An 18,932-nucleotide genomic window follows, 5' to 3' on the forward strand; every position below is an offset into this window, starting at 1 on the left:
TAGGGGTTAGGGTATTAGAGGTAGTCTCCTTGGTTATTGAGTTATAACCTAAAAACTGCTCTTTGAAGTTAGCGAAGATTTGGAAAAAACTCTACTGGGTAGGTTGTGGTTTTTACTCCGAGCAAGGAGGTTTTCCATGTAAAAATTGTTGTGTTGATTACTTTTCCGCATTTACTCTTGTTTGGGTGCGCTAAACTTGTTCAAAGAACCAGGTTCTTTGAAAACGCAAAATTAGGCAAGACACAATTCAAGGACCCTTCTTGTGTCTAAAATAACATGCTGACCTCGGACTGGGCAAAGAATTGGCTGAGCAATGAGCAAAGGCAAACAGGATGGAAAATTCCACCGTCCCTCCTCAGAAAGCTGTTTCTGCAACTGGAACGATCAGCTAAAATGAGATGGTCCAATTGCACACCCCAATACAATTTGTGCAGCTATTGTATTGAGTTCAAGCCTCTCCCGTGCTACAGGCCGTTCCAAAACTCTTTCTGATCAATGAACTCTTGGCAAAGCACAAGTACAATAACTATGAACAAATCTCCCCAGAGCTAAAAAAGCTGATTTTTAACTATTTCCAGAAATTTGCAGGAGGAATATTAAGCAACGAGCATGTTCCTACAGCCTTGTGAAGAAGGCGAGGCAGTATTGCTCTTAATGAAAATGCATGCCTCCCCCTTATTTGGGCTACTGAGGTAGAATTTGATCAAAGCGTTCTTGATCAAAGCGTTCTTAATCGACACATTGCTATTGATCTCTGCTATTACTTGGAAAATCACATTGACGATGGAAGTACTTCTCGTTCCATGGAATATAAGCAAAGCAAGCAATTATCGGATTATATGCTGCATCTTTTAGTAGTGTGTCCATTTATGCTCCCGATTGGAGTTGGGATGATCTGATTCAGATACATGTGCTGAAGACAGAGTTTTTTTACATATAGGAATATGGCTATAGCCTGTACGAAGATGCTCATAGTGAACACTGAGATTGAACCAGCTAAATTGAAAGGGGATAGGAGCAAGAGTTTGTTGTTCGACGCGTGCATACTTGCCAAATCATTGCACAACAGGAGAAGGAGATGCTTGCCAAACAAAGTTGCGCAATCGCTTTTGTTAGCATGTTTCCAAAAGCAAGAAGTTGAACTCTATGTATGCTACTACTGTGCATAATTTGTTGAATAAGCTCTTTCTTCCCTTATTACTGTATCAATCTTTGTGGGATATTGGCAAGTTGCAAAGTAGTCCGTTATGGAACTTAATATTTTCGGAACAGAAGTGCATGGAGTCTAGATGTATTGTCTTTTATTATTTTGATTATTAGTCAAGAAAATACATGAAAGACACTTGTAGATATAATGCAGGACAGAGTTGTTTCTGTTAGTTTCCGGGAAGAATTTATTGACAAGACTTCATGCCATGGTTACCACTTACCAGGGTATCCTCTGTCAAAGAATTCTTGCTGTTTACTTGTATACATGTGTGAACGAGCATAATTTCTTGAAAATGAATAAAAGCATATATTATGAACGTGCATTATTTCTGAAATGCATCCTGGTGAGTAGTGAAACTAGTCTCTACCGACTGTACACATGATTTTCAACTGTGTAATTTGACTGTCATATATTTATGGTCTTTCCCTCTCAGAATACGTATTTGGACAACATTAACAATTGGCTTCAAAAATCATCCATCCATTTCAAAAAAAAGGTATAGAAAGTAGACAGATTATTCGTAGACTTTGCACTCCTTGTCAGCAGGGTTAGTCTTGCAGTAGTCCTCCAAGGAGTCTCCACTTCCTTCCACAGATGAACCAGGCCATTTGCTTGCTACCAGATGAGCCAAGTCAACCACACGTTGGCTGCAATTTTACCAAGTACGATCACCGGTTAATCAAGGATATATACTTGTGTGTGTGTGTGTTTAATATTGATTGCTTATGCAAAACAGTTTTCAGGCTGGTGGTATAAGCTCGCAAAGTTTTGTGCTAAGTTTACCTGTATCCCCACTCGTTATCATACCAAGCGACAACCTTGACCATGTCATCTCCCATAACCATGGTCAAAGAGGAGTCGATGGTGGAGGAAACATCACTGCATCGGAAATCAACTGACACGAGTGGAACATCACAAACAGCCAATATGCCATTCAATGGACCGTCAGCTGCCTTTCTGAAAGCTGCATTGACATCTTCAGCTGAAATTCCTTTCTTCTCAACGTTGACAACGAGGTCAACGACCGAAACATTAGGTGTTGGCACTCGGAGAGCAATGCCATTGAGCTTGCCCTTGAGCTGGGGTAGCACTAGAGACACGGCCTTGGCTGCACCAGTGCTGGTCGGGACTATGTTCAACGCTGCAGCTCTCGCTCTCCTCAAGTCACGGTGTGAAGCATCCAGAAGCCTCTGCATACAACATTTATAATCAAACATATTTAAGACTAATTGTCATTTGACAAGAAAGCACCATAGGAAGGTGCAGGTTTCACAGATTTCTATTCAATAGCGTGTATTCTTACCTGATCTCCGGTGTAAGAGTGAGTTGTTGTCATTGTACCCTTAACAATACCTTCAAAGCGAATGGAAATAGTCAAAAATACTTCAAAACCATAGAAATTGTGAACAACGATTTCAACAGTATAATGTGACTGTGATAAGCGTGAAATATATGGCTAAAACTATCTGCTGCTTACCGAATTCTTCATCCATGACTTTGACAAAAGGAGCCAAGCAGTTAGTGGTGCAAGAGGCATTGCTGCATTTGTAAAGTACTGAAATTTTCAGATTTGGAACATTTGATGACCACCTTCTTGAACAATAAATTCATCATTCATACACTGAAGCACTGACCTTACGATATTAGCAACCTCGTGAGAGTAGTCTTGTTCGTTCACTCCAACAACATAGGTAGGAATATCAGCACCTTTTGCTGGAGCAGTGATGATAACTTTCTTAGCACCAGCTTGGATGTGCTTCCCAGCACCCGGACCATCAACAAACACACCGGTTCCCTGGAGTTTCAAACAACATAAATACATAGCTTATTTAGCACCTTTTCTCAGGATTCGGCATCTTGTGGATGCTGGGCCCTTATTGATCAGGATCAATGTCAACACAATTCAATCCTGGTTGATTTAATCTAGTTAAGAAACTAAGGTGATGATGGGATTGAAGGAGATAGGTGGAAGACATAAGCTCAGGGTAGGATATCCAGCTATGTTGCTCGGATCCTCCAAATATGCCACTGCGCCTGTGTTGGAACCTCCAAAACTGAATAACTTTTGGAGGATCCAACACATTCCCGGCAACATTTTTGAAGGAACCGAGCAACATAGATATGCAACACTCAAATGTTATGATGGGGATGAATTAAGATACTCTACATGTCAATTATGTGATTACTATGATATCTAGAGCTACTGGACGTGCTAATGACTTCTAAAATTAGCAGGAAATAGGAATAATTGAATATCAATATATAGAATGACATGACTTTTTTCGGTTTCTTCTTTGCTTCCCCATTTTGGGTTAAAAGATCAAAACATGAAGTTATTGGGATTATCATAAAAGGCAGATAACCTGTCTAAAGAGCTTTCGGATTATCAGAATTGAGAGTAACTAGTTTACCTCAATAACAATGTCAATGCCAAGTTCAGCCCAAGGAAGTTTAAGAGGGTCCCTGCTAGAGACAACCTTGATGTGCTTTCCGTCAACGCTAATGGTTTCATTATCCACTATTTTCACATCAGCCTTGAATGTTCCGAGCATGGAATCGTACTTAAGCAAGTGAGATGCCTGCATTAATATAATATTGCAGTACCTTTTAATACAGGACTAGGAAAACTTTGATAGTAAAGCCAGCAAACTGCTATTAATCAGTTTATTTATTGAAGGAAAAGAATAGAGTTTGGAATAGTACTCACATTCTTGACACCACCACTGTCATTGACGACGATGACATCCAGTGGTGAATCTTTGCGGCCATGCCAACAACGGAGGAAATTCCTGCCAATGCGTCCAAACCCATTGATAGCAACCTTCAATTTTGCAACAGTTTCTCCCTTCACAGGAGCTGATCCTGTGGTCTAATTTGGGATAGAATTAGATGAGCTCCAGAAAAACAGTTATAGAATACTACTACTCTGTTTCATTCTATATGTCAGTGTTTGATTGCGCATGCAGTTTAAGGAGAAAGAAAGACTTCTGGAACTTGTGGTCTTAAACATGTCAATGACATTTCTGTGGCTATAAGAATATATCAACAGCCTGTGACGTCTTAATGCTTTGCTTGGCTGTCTAAAATAGAGCTGGGGACAGTATATAATTACCTTGGGAGTGAGTTGAGCAGACACAACATCAAAGAAGGACGACTCCCTATTCGAAAATGTCACACATCCACTTGATCGAAGACCAGAGAACTCGGCTACTGCAAATTTCTACAAAAACAAGTTAATTCAGAAAGCCCATAATTACAAAGAAATTTCCATGCACATTCATTGAAAGGAGAAAGATTCTATTTTAAGTAAGACCTTGGAGAAGCATTGAGTAGGGAAAGACTGTGAGTTCTTGGAGGGAAGCCTTGTGCTTGTGGGAATTCTTGAAGGAGCCAAAGCTGCATGAGAAGCCATGGCTGAAACTAAATGGTATTGATAAAAACTACTTAAATCCTTTGCTATATATATACACTTTTAAGTTAAGGTTTTCTCTCCACCATTTATCCTTATAATGTTCAAAAATCAAGTCATGGTTGCAATTGAGGTTCAAGGAATGAGTGGTGCATATATCAATATTGATAAGAGATAAGATGATGTCCTCATGTATGTATCTTCCACCTTCATCACAATCTCAACCACAGATTGCTGCAAAATCCATTTATCTCTTTACCATAATTGTGGGAACACATTCTTCCCAGCATTTTACAGTGGGGAAATGCATGACAAAGAGGCAAGTGATAGCAACATATGCTATGTTACTACACGAGGCAAGTCATGTATGCACCCTTTCTTTTTTAGTTTCTTCAGAAAGAAACATTTTTATACATTTAGAAACAATTTCGCTTTCTTCAAAAAGACATGATTTTATAAACACAAAAATATCATGACATGTTTAAGACCATAAATTTCAAAAATAGTTTCTTTCTTTTTTGAAGTTCGTGCTCAGTCAAACACCTTCATATAAAATGATCGAGAGGGAATATTCCATATTTCTTTTAACTTTTACATTGACATTATTCTGGCTAACTGGAGAACTAGTACAAGAACAATACCAATGTCCATTCATTAGAGGACGGGACGATTTAGGTATGGACTTGCAGAAGGATAATAGAAGTACTGGTCTAATAACAAAATGGCGCTATCCGTAAAACACCAGTGGTCCTCTGTTATTCAACGAATCACCTTTTTTTTTAAAAATAAAACTTGACCAAAGAACATTCAACTGGCAATTCATTTCAAGAGGTTATTGCATGTCTTATCTCATTGACAACTTACCAAGGAAGTATAACAAAGATTTACTGCAAAAGGAAGAGAAAAAAAAAAAAAAAAAGACCGAAAATGTACCAAGGTAGAATGACCTAATTAAAACTTGCTAGGTGATTTTTTTTCCATCTGCCTAAGCTTGATGGACGGTACTTGTGCTCGTGGGAGTTGGCAGATACCCAAAAACAATCGTGGAGGTAGAAGATACCCAATGAAATAATCGAAGTGCACTTAACCGGGCGCAGTACCAGCATTATAAAGAAAAATAAACAGAGAGGGATTACCAAGGCAGTGAGGTAAAAAGGATTGCATAAGCGCAAATATTAGAGTTTGAAGCTGCGGTACATATCAGAAACATAATAAAGATTCACATTTTATTCCTTTGTTTGCACATTTCATAGCAGCACTAAGGATATACTAAAACCACAACCAGGAATGCTCTTGGAATATCGCAATGTCTTGTGGAAGTTTATCCCTTCACATGAAACCAATAGAAGTGTTCTTATAGAATTGTTTCAACTTCATCTAGGTTCACAGCAACTCCATTTTGTGCGTCTCCCGACCTCAATTGGTTGGAAATGTCATCAATAGCGTCGTTCAGCTGAACAATCTTCTCCGTTAGTATCTTGCGCTGTTTCTGCAGAGAAAACAGCATCCATACATGAGAAGAACTTGAAACAGAAACAAGAATAGCTCGGCGTATCCGTATTTGGCGGAGTAGGTGAACGTACTCGGGAAGGAAATGAACTTTACATGGAAATGAAAGAATCTAGAGTGATTAATGAAAAAAATATTGCAGAATCAAAAGTAGCCCTAGTTTACGGTCAGATGAATGAACCGCGTGGAGCTCGTATGAGAGTTGGTTTGACTGCCCTAACTATGGTGGAATATTTCCGAGATGTTAATGAACAAGACGTACTTCTATTTATTGTCTTCAGCTGCTGGTTTGATCTTAATATGCCTTAGGAGAGGCAAGTTTTAGTCCTCAGAAATATTTCATTTTTTGGGGATAGGGTATTCTTCGGAAGCTATATGACTCGAGCAAAGTAACAAAATCAAATAAAGGTGACAGTTTTGATGCAACAAGCCTTTATAAAAAGATAGATAAATCAAGAAGCACAAAACATTTGTATAAATCACCTAACTAGGTAATTAAAAGACCAAGAATAGCATCTGCATACAGTTACCCTAAAGATTTCTAAAAAGGATTGTCAAACATCATTTAAGTAGAATTCAAGCGAAATTTTAGTTCTAAAAGTAGAAGACACTCAATTGGCTGCTTCAAATCCTTGCAGCACACTGGTTCCGGAGTATCTTCTCTAGCTTTTACATCTCTTGAAGAGTAATTTGTCTACAAGTTCATGACTCCATTATAGAGCTAAACATAGATCAACAATCTACACAATTACCCCTTTCTCCCACAAGAATACTACACAGGAGAAATAATCACAACGGATACCAATAGCTGGTTAAAATACAGAGGTACTACCATTTGAGTGTCCATCCATAGGATTTTGGAAAGCACCAAATCTTTGCTGACCAAAATCATTAACGTAGACTTGAAAGCGACAGGTAGTTACACCTAAGCGGACTATATTCATTCAACCAGAACATAGGATTCCGATAAACATACATAAGTGTATGTGTGTGCGAGTGTGTACAGTCACACAAAAAAGAAAAGAAAACGACATATACACACACTCCCTCACCCCCCACCCCACCCCACCCAAAAAAAAAAATAGAGACATGCAGAATACCAGCCTACCTCCAATGCTTTTTCTTCATCATATATAAATTTGGGCAATTTTCTCATGAGGTCCTTCTTATCTGTTTCAGCTAATGCCTTGCTAATCTGTAAAAGAGAAATTAAAGGGCAGTCATCTTACCCCTCCCACGTACAGCAAGAGAGAAGAAATTCGGAAAAGGCATTTAGAGCAAAGACGAACAAAGACGGTGACCAATACGGAAAAGGTCACCGCCTTTGGTCGTCTTTATATTAAGAAGTGATGAAGCAACATTCACAAGTATTTTTAGAGCAAAGACGACCAAAGGCGGTGACCAATACAAGTGCTACTGCTCTTTTACCTGAGGCGCATAGATACAACCAAGTGCACCAATGATTACTCCTCCTAAAAGAAAGCCACCAACAAAGATTCTGGTATTGCCTGGCCTTCCACCATCACTGCCAATTAACAAGAAAGAGAAACATCCCATAAGATATTTTCTCCTGTCGGTGGATCACCAATGCGTGAAAGAAACAAAAGTACAGTTTTCTTTTTCCTATTTAAATGGAAAGAGCCAAATTGGATTCACAGTTTTGCAGAATAACTGTCGGATCAAACTAATTCAAACATGATCAGACAGAGGGTCCATTTATCAGGGATTGAACTTTTCAATTGATTTGGTCTAATCAACGCTAACATTAACTTATTAAGATGAAATTATAATCTATCGAAGGACTACTGACCACCAAACAAAAGAAAGGTGATGCAACATCAATGTATATGTTGCATACAACTAGAGCACATGAGAATAAGAGAAGAAATACCTATATCCAGCCTGAACGGTCAATGAACTTCTAGATGAGGATGATTTTCCTCTGCTCCTTGGACTGAAGGCCAACTTGGTGGCGCCACTGATACTTTGGTCTGCTGACTTCAAACTAGAGCCTAGCACATTGATAAAATTACCGGACTTATGCCACATTACTCATCTAGGTTTGGTTGAAAGAGAGAGTCATCAATGCAACAACTGACCGTGCCATGTATGACTAAACCAATCTTATTTGTCATGAGTACTTTTAGCTTCACGCAGTTCCGCAAATAATTTGAACAAAACACACACAATCCATTTTTTATCCAACAATTTGCATTCAGATGTTATGCTTAAAATTAATTGAATAAGAAGTAGAGAAGGTTGTTGAATTTTATAAGGACCTCTTATTTTTAATGTATCGAAATAAACACCTGGCATGAATTCAAATAAACATTTTGGAAAATGATGCTGGAACAGCATAAATGTCACTGTATCAAGAGAATACTCTACAATATGAATATTTAAAGGCCACTCTGTTCATATCTATCTCATTCCAATACTATATAATACTCTCTTATTCATTTTATACAACACCTTTTTTTTTAATTCCAAGAAGATTGACACCTTTTTATATTTGAAAAATCTTTAAATTTAACTCTCCCGTTTTTGCCGTTAAAGCCCTTACACATATGATCTTATAGGAATTGATGTGATAAGTTGAAAAGTATTACTTCCTCTATTTATGTCGTATTTTGACTGGGCACAAAATTTAAGAATGTAAAAAAAACTTTTGAATCTTGTGGTCTTAATTAAAGGTGTGTATAACATACAAATAATACCCTTTGAATCTTGTCATCTTAAACTATAAAATGAAAGGCAAGAATATTTCTTATAGTCAAATTGGCGTTACTTAAGACTGGATGTTCCATAAATCTAACACTTATCCCTACACGGACATACAAGTCTGTGTTCTTAACTAAAAAGCTCCAGTGAGAAAACTACCTAACATAAGTATAACAACAAGAAAGAACGTTTATCCCAACTAGTCTGTAGCTACTAGCCCATTTTGATTTGCTCTTAACTAAGGTCTCAAGGTTTTTTGAGACTCAAATTACTTCATGCTGCAGTTAGTTTACTTTAACAGATAAGGAGACATAAATATTGAAATACAGACCTCTGTAATAGTCTTCCAAATATGCTATTACGGAGCTTGATTAATGCATACACGGGTAAAGCTCAAAGCCAACTAATCATAAACCACAATTGAAATTACTTCTTACACTATTTCCTTATTAGTTCTTTCCAAAAATAACATACCCTTATTTGAAAACAGTTTAAAATTATCATTTTACTCTTAATGACATTCTTTTTTAATCACAGAATCTCATGGCATAATCATTCAAGATTATGAGTTCTAAAAATATTTATTTCTTACTTAAGTTAAGTGCCCAATCAAAGTATCAAACACAGTCACATCCCAAACAAAGTCACATAAATTGAAACGAAGATAGTAACGGGTGCAGCAAAAACAGCGAATTATAATAATAACGAAAATTTGGAAGATATAAAGGAATACCAGAAGAGAAATGGAGAGAAGGGTTTGTTGGTAAGAGCAAAGAATTTGAAAGAGCCACCATCCTGTGAGGATAGGATGAGGGATTAAAGAGGATGAACGTGGAAGACAGTCACCGGAAAATGAAAAAAGGTGGAGGACGGCGGCCGGACGGCGAAAGAAAGAGTGAGTGAGACAGCAGCAGAGAGAGAGATGAATGATGATAAAAGAGAAGGATTAGAGAAGTGATATTGTTTTCTTTTTAGTTCGATGAGGTCGATGATGATCAACATAATTAACCACGACGCGTGGATATTTGTTTGGGAACCAAATGCGTAAAAATTAATAAAATAAAATCAAAATAATAACGAAATAAATAACAAAATAAAATCAAATAATGAGGGAAAAATTCTAAAATGATATCAATAGAAAATTTTATAAAACTTACTAATATTATATTTTGTCGAAATTTTCTCTTATATAAGTAAGGCCGGCAAGCGGACCTGGCCGGGCCGTAAACGGGCCAAACGAGATGGTCTCGCGGGCCGCGGTCCCGGTCCAATCCCTAAATAAACGGTCTCGGGCTAAATGTGCTTTTTGTAGGAACCAGTCCGGGATCGGGCCCACTAGCTCATGGTCCCGGGCTAAATGGGTCAAATGACTATAATTTTTTTTTGTGGCTATTTTTAAACAATTTTCAGATTATGGTCGTTGGGCCAACGACTAATTTTCAAATTAAGCCGTTGGGACCGTTTGACTTGCAAATTGCATACAAGTTAAATACTAATTTTTAATTGAATTTAAACTTATAATTTGAAGAATGTTTTTTGAATTAAATACAACTTAGAGACAAAAATATTGTAAAAATACATTCAAAACTATGCCTTGTAATTTTATTATAGCAATAAAAAAATATGGCAACATCTTTCTTAGTCTTCCTCCCCTCTATGGAATGAGAAAAACAAGGTGTTAATACCAGCATTGAGAAGAAAAGGGAACTAATCAAGGAATGCCAAAAATACAGGTTACATACTAATTTTTGAATTCAAATTTAAACTCCTAATTTGCAAGTTATTGTGATGGAAAACAAACTTGCAAATATAATATTTAATATATTCTAAAAACTTGCAATTAATTTTCATAGCTATCTCTTACAAATTTCATAAATCCTTCAAGGTTCGGAGGAAGTTCCGTTAGTGGTGGCAGAAAAGTAGCTTGTTCATCGCCGCTTCCATTGTCGGATGAAGCATCATCCTCAGCAAGTTCAGCTAGCATTTCTTCATAAGTTAGGTCTATCTCTGGTTGTGATTCAGCAAGTCTAAAATATCTTCTTTCTGAACGGATCCAATCTATAAAAAGTATTGATTTTTCCAAGATATCCCTCATAGACTGTCTATGATCACTGATTTGAAGTCTTGCTTGACTGAAAGAGCTCTCTGATGTTACTGTTGAAGTTTGAATAGTTAAATGTCTCGGGCCATCTTTGAAAGAATCGAAAAGTATTTTTCTTTGTCCTTCCATCATTGCAAAATATCAAAGGTACCGTCGGGATTCACTTCCTCGAGCCTCTGCGACAAATAAACTTTAAGCTCATTTAGTTGTGAAAAACTATTACTACTAGAACTAAAAGAACCCCTAAACCCCGCCCAAACACTAAGTCTTCTTACTCCCGCAGTTCTTTTAGAAGATTGAGAATTAGAAGAAGAAGGAGTTGGAATATTTGGTCTAGCCTGATTTGGTGCAACTTGATAAACATTATAAATAGTTTACGCGTTTGTTCTAATTGAGGCTATTGCTTTTGGAAGTTTAGGCTCCTCATCATCTTCAAGTGTTAAACCCTTATAAACAGTTTCATACCAAAATTGAGGACCTCCTAATTTCATACAAATATTTAACAAATTAGCAATACCATAAATAATGGGAATAGGCAAAAAAATATGTTTTAAACTTTCTTCTCAAAGAATCAATAGCAAGTTGATAAATTTCCCCACCATGTGAAAAATAAACAAACAAATTTGCAAGTTCTACTATATAAACCAAACAGTTAGAAATAGTAGGATAATATTGCCCCGAAAATTCTTTTGTAATAATATGAATTTTTTCTAAAAAATCTACATGCATTTTAACATTAGCCCAATCCTCATTCGTAATGTAATCATCATCATCACTTACATGTGTATTAAACGTTGAACTTATGGGGTTTCTATAGTCATATACAACAACCAAACTTTCATACATGTAATTTCATCTAGTTGGACAAGATTTACGAACCTTTCTTTCTCTTAGACTACAATCATCATTTCACGACTCAAAATTCATTAAAGATCGTGATGGCGCCTAACACGCTGTCAGGCAAGCCAACAATAATTGATTAACTTAATTACTCATTTTAGTATTGTTGAAATCATAATTTTTTTCAATTAAATAATAGGAGATAAAATTTAAAGAGTAAATAGAAATGTCTCCACAACTATCCTACTAAACAACCCATAAGTACCCCCAAAACCCGGTGTCACAAGTGCATGAGCATCAACTAGGAAGTAAAATAAAATACAGCATCCGTCCGGAATACAAATTGGACAGAAAAAGTATATAAATAACTCTGAAGGAGACTCTGCTGGCTGCGGATCGTAGTATAGAATGCAGCTCACCTAAGTCCCCGTAATAACCGCGACTCTGCGCCCACAAGGTCACTAGACATATATGTACCTGCACAAAAATGTGCAACAAGTGTAGTATGTGTACGTAAATCAACGCGTACCCAGTAAGTAGTCTAACCTCGAAGAAGTAGTGACGAGGGGCCGACTCCGACACTTACTATGGACTAATAATAAAATATCGATAATATAATTAAGCATGGATTGTATAGAATGGTTGTAACCTCAATAACATGAAGTAAGTAAATAATTCTTTTGTTAATAGAAAATTTCAAAATTTATTTTCATCATTTAACATTTTGTATCGCAGGCCAATGAAGCAATATCAATTATTATAAATTCCAAAGCAACAAATTCAATCATGCGCAAATCATGCCGAAATGGTACGGCCCGATCCAACATAAATATTTAAGTTGTGCACGAATATATGATTTATTCCCAATTCCATGCCCAAATTCGTGATCAAAATCCAAGAATACAAATTTCTAGGCTTTTCTTTAAAATTCCAATTTCTACTAATTTCTATGTTTAAATCCATATATAAACCAAGTATTTAACTTGAAATAGGTGGGAATCACTTACCTTGACATAGATGATGAAAATCTCCCCTTGAAGCTCTCCAAAAATCGCCCAACCAAGTGAAAAATGAAGGAAAATGGCCAAACCCACATACTTAAAGAAGCCTTCTGCACAACAATCGTCACATCTGCGGACATATTTTTCGCACATGCGGTCTTGCTTTTGCGAGACAAAACTCGCTCCTGCGAAATCTCCCTGGTCAGCCGTCCATCGCACCTGCGGAAGTTCTTCCGCTCCTGCGCAATTGCAGGTGCGACACATCCTAGCGCATCTGCGTATCTTCTGTACCTGCGGCAGTGGCGTCGCTTCTTCGCACACGCAAGTGCGCTGCTCGAGTCCGCTCCTGCGACCTTATACCCAGGCTGCCCATGTCGCTTCTGCGAGCTTCTTCTCGTTTCTACGAGGCCGCTTCTGTGGTCAAGCCTTCACAAAAGCGGTTACACCAGCAACCAGATTTTTCTGGTATTTGCTCGTTTTAAAATCCGATCTGTTGATCATCCGGAATCCACCCGAGACCCCCGGGACCTCAACCAAACCTACCAACAAGTCCCAAAATACAATACGGACTAAGTCGAGCCTTTCAATCACATCAAACAGCGCTAAAAACACGAACCACCCTCCAATTCAAACTTAATGAACTTTGAAACTTCAAACTTCTACAAACGATGTCGAAACCTAAATTTTGCATTCAAGTCATAATTGACATTATGGACCTACTCTAACTTTCGGAATCAGAATCCGGCCCCGATATCAAAAAGTCTACTCCCGGTCAAACTTCTCAAAATTATCCAAATTTTCAACTTTCGCCAAATGACCCTAAAATGACCTACGGACCTCCAAATCTACTTTCGGATGCGCTTCTAAGGCCAGAATCATCATACGGAGCTATTCCCAGACTCGAAATTCCAAACGGACATCGATAACATTGAAATGAACTTCAACTCAAATTTATGAAATTCTTCCAAATGCCAACCTTCCGTAATAAGCGCCGAAATACTCCCGGGTCATCCAATACCCGATCCGGATATATGCCCAAGTCCAAAATCATCATACAAACCTATTAGAACCTTTAAATCCTGATTCCGAGGTCGTTTACTCAAAATCAACCCTTAGTCAATTCCTCCAACTTAAAGCTTCTGAATTTAGAATTTTCTCTCCAAATCAAATCCGAACTTCCCGAATTCCAATTCCGACCACACGTACAAGTCATAATATCCAAAGTGAAGCTACTCATGGCCTCAAACTGCTGAATGACGCGCTAGAACTCAAAATGACTGGTCGGGTCGTTACATTCTCTCCCACGTAAACATACGTTCATCCTCGAACATGCTAAGAACTGCTCTGGAGTTGTCCGAAGTCATGTTTAACACCTTATGCACCTACTCATACTACCATAACCCAGCTGAGCACATTAACTTGAGCCAGTCTAAAGATCTTCCCCTTTATTTAGTCAAGTAAGCCTTAGAGTCAAATTCCAACATCCAGAATTCTCCACCGGGCATGTTTCCATCATACGAACACCGTATCAATCACTACACGATGCACCAATACATGATTGCATACCTTTTCTGAATTCACATCATGCACCGCATAATTCACATGACCAGAATAACGTCTTCCTATAACAATAGCCGAAATTCCACAAATCTGATGCCCACAACACACATCATGACACATATAAGTCCTGTTTCAACTCTTGCAATACTACCACAAAGGAAGAGATGTGTAGAAACTCATAACCACCTGCCGAATCCCCATATATGGAGTCCCTCCTCCTGATAAGAACCATTACCTCACTCTGAACTGAATAACGATATCTTTTATTTAATGCACCTTATATAAATAAGGTCACACTAATTTCAGGTCCAATAATCTCGTCTTATTCAGTACAAGCTGCTCAGGCAATAAGCCACCTCAGCCACTGCCAAAAGTCTCATATGATGCCATAATGTGCCAGCAAGCTACAAACTCGAATGTGATACATAAGGAAAAATGAACTCTGGAAAGAACTGCTCAACCCACGTGACTAATTAAACAACTGAAAAGATGTTATGAACCTTTCACAGAAATGAGACACAAAACACACAAGAATAGCTATGGGAAACTGTACTCAACATTATACTGTTGCGGTGTGCAACCCAATCCACACATGACACCGTTGCGGCGTGCAACCCGATCTAACCATGATACCTGTGGCGGCGTGCCACCCGATCCAAACAACATAACCCGTGGCAGCGTGCCACCCGATCCATACATAATAATCTAAAGAAAACACACATCGAGCTGTAACGCTTATACTCATGAAATGCCCGAATATCAACCATAAGCACGCCAAGTGCATATTACAAATCCTGGGGAGACGGGTAGCGTCATACGCTATTAAACTCCAGCACAACTAAGGTGTGATATATGATCTGCATCTCTAGAGCTATCCTACTCACATAACACCACCGCTATGCAGTACCGCAACACATTGTACCAATAATCAAGCTGTCTCACAATCCATGTGGCACAATATAGTATTACATGAAATAGCTGGCGACGAAATTAACATCCCACGCCTGAATACTCTTCCATAAGGAATGCTATGCTGAATGAACACACCCAGGCTGGTGTAGAGTACATATCCATATTTGGGCCCATCAATGGACCTCAAACCGATTCTGATCATACCATGCTTGGGCAAATAACCTATCAAGGATTCATAATGACCCTTTTCCCCATGACACGCAAGAACAACCGTCGAATCCGGAACAAACTTCCACAATTCACAACCAACTGAATAGAGCACCTTTTCAGGACTAAACTCTCACATTAGCGATAGTACCAAAAATCTCCATACTTGATTTCAATCTTTAATCAATCAAATGACTACATGTCACACTTATACAATCTTTCCGTGGGATATGCTCCCACGACTTTCCGCACCAGGTAACAAATCTGTACAACTATACCGCCGGCCACACTAATGCTATAAAGCAAATCAAGAATCCGCAAATCAGTACACAAATCCTCTTACATAGGAAATCGATCTCAGGTGACGCTAAAGATAATTCCAGCTGATTCTAACCACCTGAATTCTTTCCTGCTCGTCCGAGCTCATGACATTCTTGTCAACACCGAACTGCAACCTTGATCCTCAGCTTCCGATTTCCATGCCGCTCACTGCACCTAATCATGCCAATACGTGAGAGTACGAGAATTCCATAATAACCCCTGATCCACTAATAGAATAAAAACTCTGTCATATAGCAACCTTTCACTTAACTCATTTCAGGAGAATCATTGCAACACACGACCGAATTCTCATAACTGTAGAAAATACTGTAAAACCCCGAAAAATTTCAAAGTACTTAAGTGTAAGGCATGGTAAAATTTGCAAAAGAAATAATGTTTTATGGTGCCGGACTAGGCTTACGTGTTTGAGGATTATAGAAATTCTTCGCAGCGAGCTTGCGAGCCGCATCTCGGACTTTTTGGGTTGAACAATGTACGGGAAAGTAAAGAAAAATTTTTGCCGGAAAAGTGTATTTATGCGGTCCATTATGCGACCGCATAATCACTCTGTGGGTCATATAATGGCCGCAGAAGTGAGCATGGGAGGGCTATTCTGGAAGCAGCTATGCGGTCGACTATGCGACCGCATAATTGTTATGCGGTGCATTATGAGACCGCATAACATTTATGCGGATCGCATAGTGACCGCATACACAGGCAGTTCTTTTGGCTATTTTGTAACCAATTATGCGACCGATATGCGGTCCGTATAATCATTATGCGGTCGCATATGCGACCGCAGAACCTGTTCCGGAGCTTTATTTTTGAGTTTTTAAAACCCGACCCTATTTCGTTAAATATACTCTTTGGGTCATTTTTGAGCTATTATCTGACATTTTAGAGTGAGAGAGGGTGCCCTAGAGTGAGAAGGTGTTCTCCAATATTTTTTCTTCAATTCTTGCTCAAGTTTTGGAAGATTAAGAAGGCAAGTTCACTAGGTCTTCATCCTAGAGGTAAGATTCTACACCCTAAACCCTAATTTTAAAATCATCTGAACATGGGTAATTAGCAAGATAATGTTTGCGCATGAGAGTTGATTATTTTACATGCATGTGATATCAAGGGGTGTAGGAAAATTATTGAACTAAGCATGGTAAAGATTGGGTTGTGGGATGATGGAATCCTCCATAAAAGGGACCTTGAAACCTTATGCACACCTTGTATTTGATAAAGTGCTCAAATGATCTAGAAACATGATCATCTTCCTAATAATGGTTCAATTTGTTATATTTCTAAAATAGATTGAAGTTGCTAAGAATTCCAGAACGTTTTAGAGTTTAAGGAAACTCAATTGAAGTATGTTGGCTAAACTCTTCTTTAAGAGTTATAATTCTCATTATCCTTGTAAGTTCCGAGATGTTGATTATAAATCGAGTATTCCGATAAGTTTTGTGATAAAGATATATGTTCAATTCGTATTTCAAATGCTCTTATCATATTGCATTATAAATTGAGGATGTGTCCCAAACTATGGATTACGTATCTACATGTTATAATTTCTAGTCGTGATTTATGTGAAAGGTATTATGCCAAGTTGTGTAGAGATTGTGATTGTGATATACCTCCACCCACATACATTGGGGTGAGGCGACATGGCCGCTTTGTGTGGGGATTATGGTATAGAGATTATGATTGTGATACACCTCCACCCGCATATATATTGGGGTGAGGCGGCATGACCGCTTTGTATAGGGATTATGATATTGTGGGACTGCACCTCCACCCTCTTACATTGGGGTGAGGCGGTACGACTGCTTTGTGTATGGTTTTGGTATTGTTGTGGCACCACCACCCGCATACATTGGGGTGAGGCGGCATAGCCGCTTTGTGTTGGTATTGGTATCGTTGTGGCACCACCACCCGCATACATTGGGGTGAGGCAGCATAGCCGCTTTGTGTAGGTTCTTGGTACTGTGGTTATACATCCACCCGCATACATTGAGTTGAGGCGGCAGGGCCGATTGATTAGAGTTGTGGTATTGTACGTACACCTCCACCTGCAGACATCGAGTGAGATGGCGGGGCCGCTTTGTGCGAAGATGGTTATATAGGATCTTATCTTAAATCCTATAAATATTGTTGATAGCTTTTAATAAGCTTGCTATGGTTGAGATAGTTATCTATATTATTCTATTGCCGCACCGGTTCATCATAATTATATTGTATTTCTAAATTCTTAAATTGGTATTTAGTTTTCATACTAGTACTATTCGACGGTACCAACGTCCCTTTTGCCTAGGGCGCTGCATCTTTAAATGGATTGAGGTGGTTCCACAGCAGGAGATATTGATCAGTGATAGCAGTACACCTTCTTCCCAGCTGACTTGGTGAGCCTCACTTCATCCTGGGGTCATGTATCTTTTGATCTTTATGTATTATGGTTGAGGTATAGCCGGGGCCTTGTTGGCGGCATTATCATTGTACTCTTCTTTATCTATAGAGGCTCCGTAGACATAGTATGGGTTGTGTATTGGTGCTGGGAAAGACAAACTATACTATGTTGTGGTTGTATTACTTGTCCATTTGAGACTTTAAAAATGGTGAAACTTATGGTAAGAAATTGGTAATTGCAGACATGGCCACTTTATTGTTTAATTAAGGAAAACATATATTATTTTTATTCATGAGTGAGTTTGGGTAGAAGGAATCTAACAAACTTGAGCGCCGGTCGCGCTCCTCGATTTTGGGGCGTGACAAACTTGGTATCAGAGCCTACGGTTTTAAAGTGTCCTAGGATGTCTCAGAGCCATGTCTAGTAGAGTCCTTATTATTGGTGTGTTGTCAACCACATCTATAATTAGGATGCTACATGGGCATTTAGGAATAATACCTTTCTTTCATGTTTTTGATCGTGCGATAAAGCTGGTTGTAAGATTGTTCCTCCTTTAACTCCTGCGTTGCTCTAATTTTCAGTACATGGCACCTAAGAAGAAGGCAAGAACTGGCCAAAGAGCCAATGTCACCCCAGGAGTGACAATTGACCCTATAATTGATGATGTGGGTAAGCACTCGATGAGTGAGGATATTCCTCCAGTTACTACACTGCCTGACTCTACTACAACTGATCAGACCGCACCTGTC

General features: G+C 38.5%; 2 protein-coding genes across 3 annotated transcripts; both read right to left on the bottom strand.

The window, feature by feature from the left end:
• Window positions 1-1,492: 1,492 nt before the first annotated feature.
• Window positions 1,493-4,972, bottom strand: LOC107796678 (glyceraldehyde-3-phosphate dehydrogenase B, chloroplastic). 2 transcript variants are annotated; one of them, XM_016619470.2, is made up of 9 exons: window positions 4,524-4,972; window positions 4,323-4,430; window positions 3,918-4,079; window positions 3,622-3,789; window positions 2,845-3,005; window positions 2,688-2,749; window positions 2,514-2,563; window positions 1,994-2,400; window positions 1,493-1,857 (listed from the first exon to the last, which is right to left on the bottom strand). In XM_016619470.2, exons 1-9 carry the CDS (start codon window positions 4,620-4,622, stop codon window positions 1,725-1,727), a joined length of 1,350 nt encoding a protein of 449 aa, XP_016474956.1. In that variant the 5' UTR covers window positions 4,623-4,972; the 3' UTR covers window positions 1,493-1,724. The 2 variants fall into 2 exon arrangements, with proteins under 2 accessions (XP_016474956.1, XP_016474958.1); XM_016619472.2 differs by having other exon boundaries at window positions 4,323-4,420; window positions 4,524-4,955.
• A 791-nt stretch (window positions 4,973-5,763) lies between these two features.
• Window positions 5,764-9,851, bottom strand: LOC107796677 (uncharacterized). Its single transcript, XM_016619469.2, has 5 exons — window positions 9,583-9,851; window positions 8,020-8,140; window positions 7,557-7,653; window positions 7,237-7,323; window positions 5,764-6,108 (listed from the first exon to the last, which is right to left on the bottom strand). Exons 1-5 carry the CDS (start codon window positions 9,641-9,643, stop codon window positions 5,974-5,976), a joined length of 501 nt encoding a protein of 166 aa, XP_016474955.2. The 5' UTR covers window positions 9,644-9,851; the 3' UTR covers window positions 5,764-5,973.
• Window positions 9,852-18,932: the final 9,081 nt, after the last annotated feature.

Source organism: Nicotiana tabacum, chromosome 15 (genome assembly GCF_000715075.1).
Source record: "Nicotiana tabacum cultivar K326 chromosome 15, ASM71507v2, whole genome shotgun sequence".
In the NCBI taxonomy this organism is placed as follows: Eukaryota; Viridiplantae; Streptophyta; class Magnoliopsida; order Solanales; family Solanaceae; genus Nicotiana; species Nicotiana tabacum.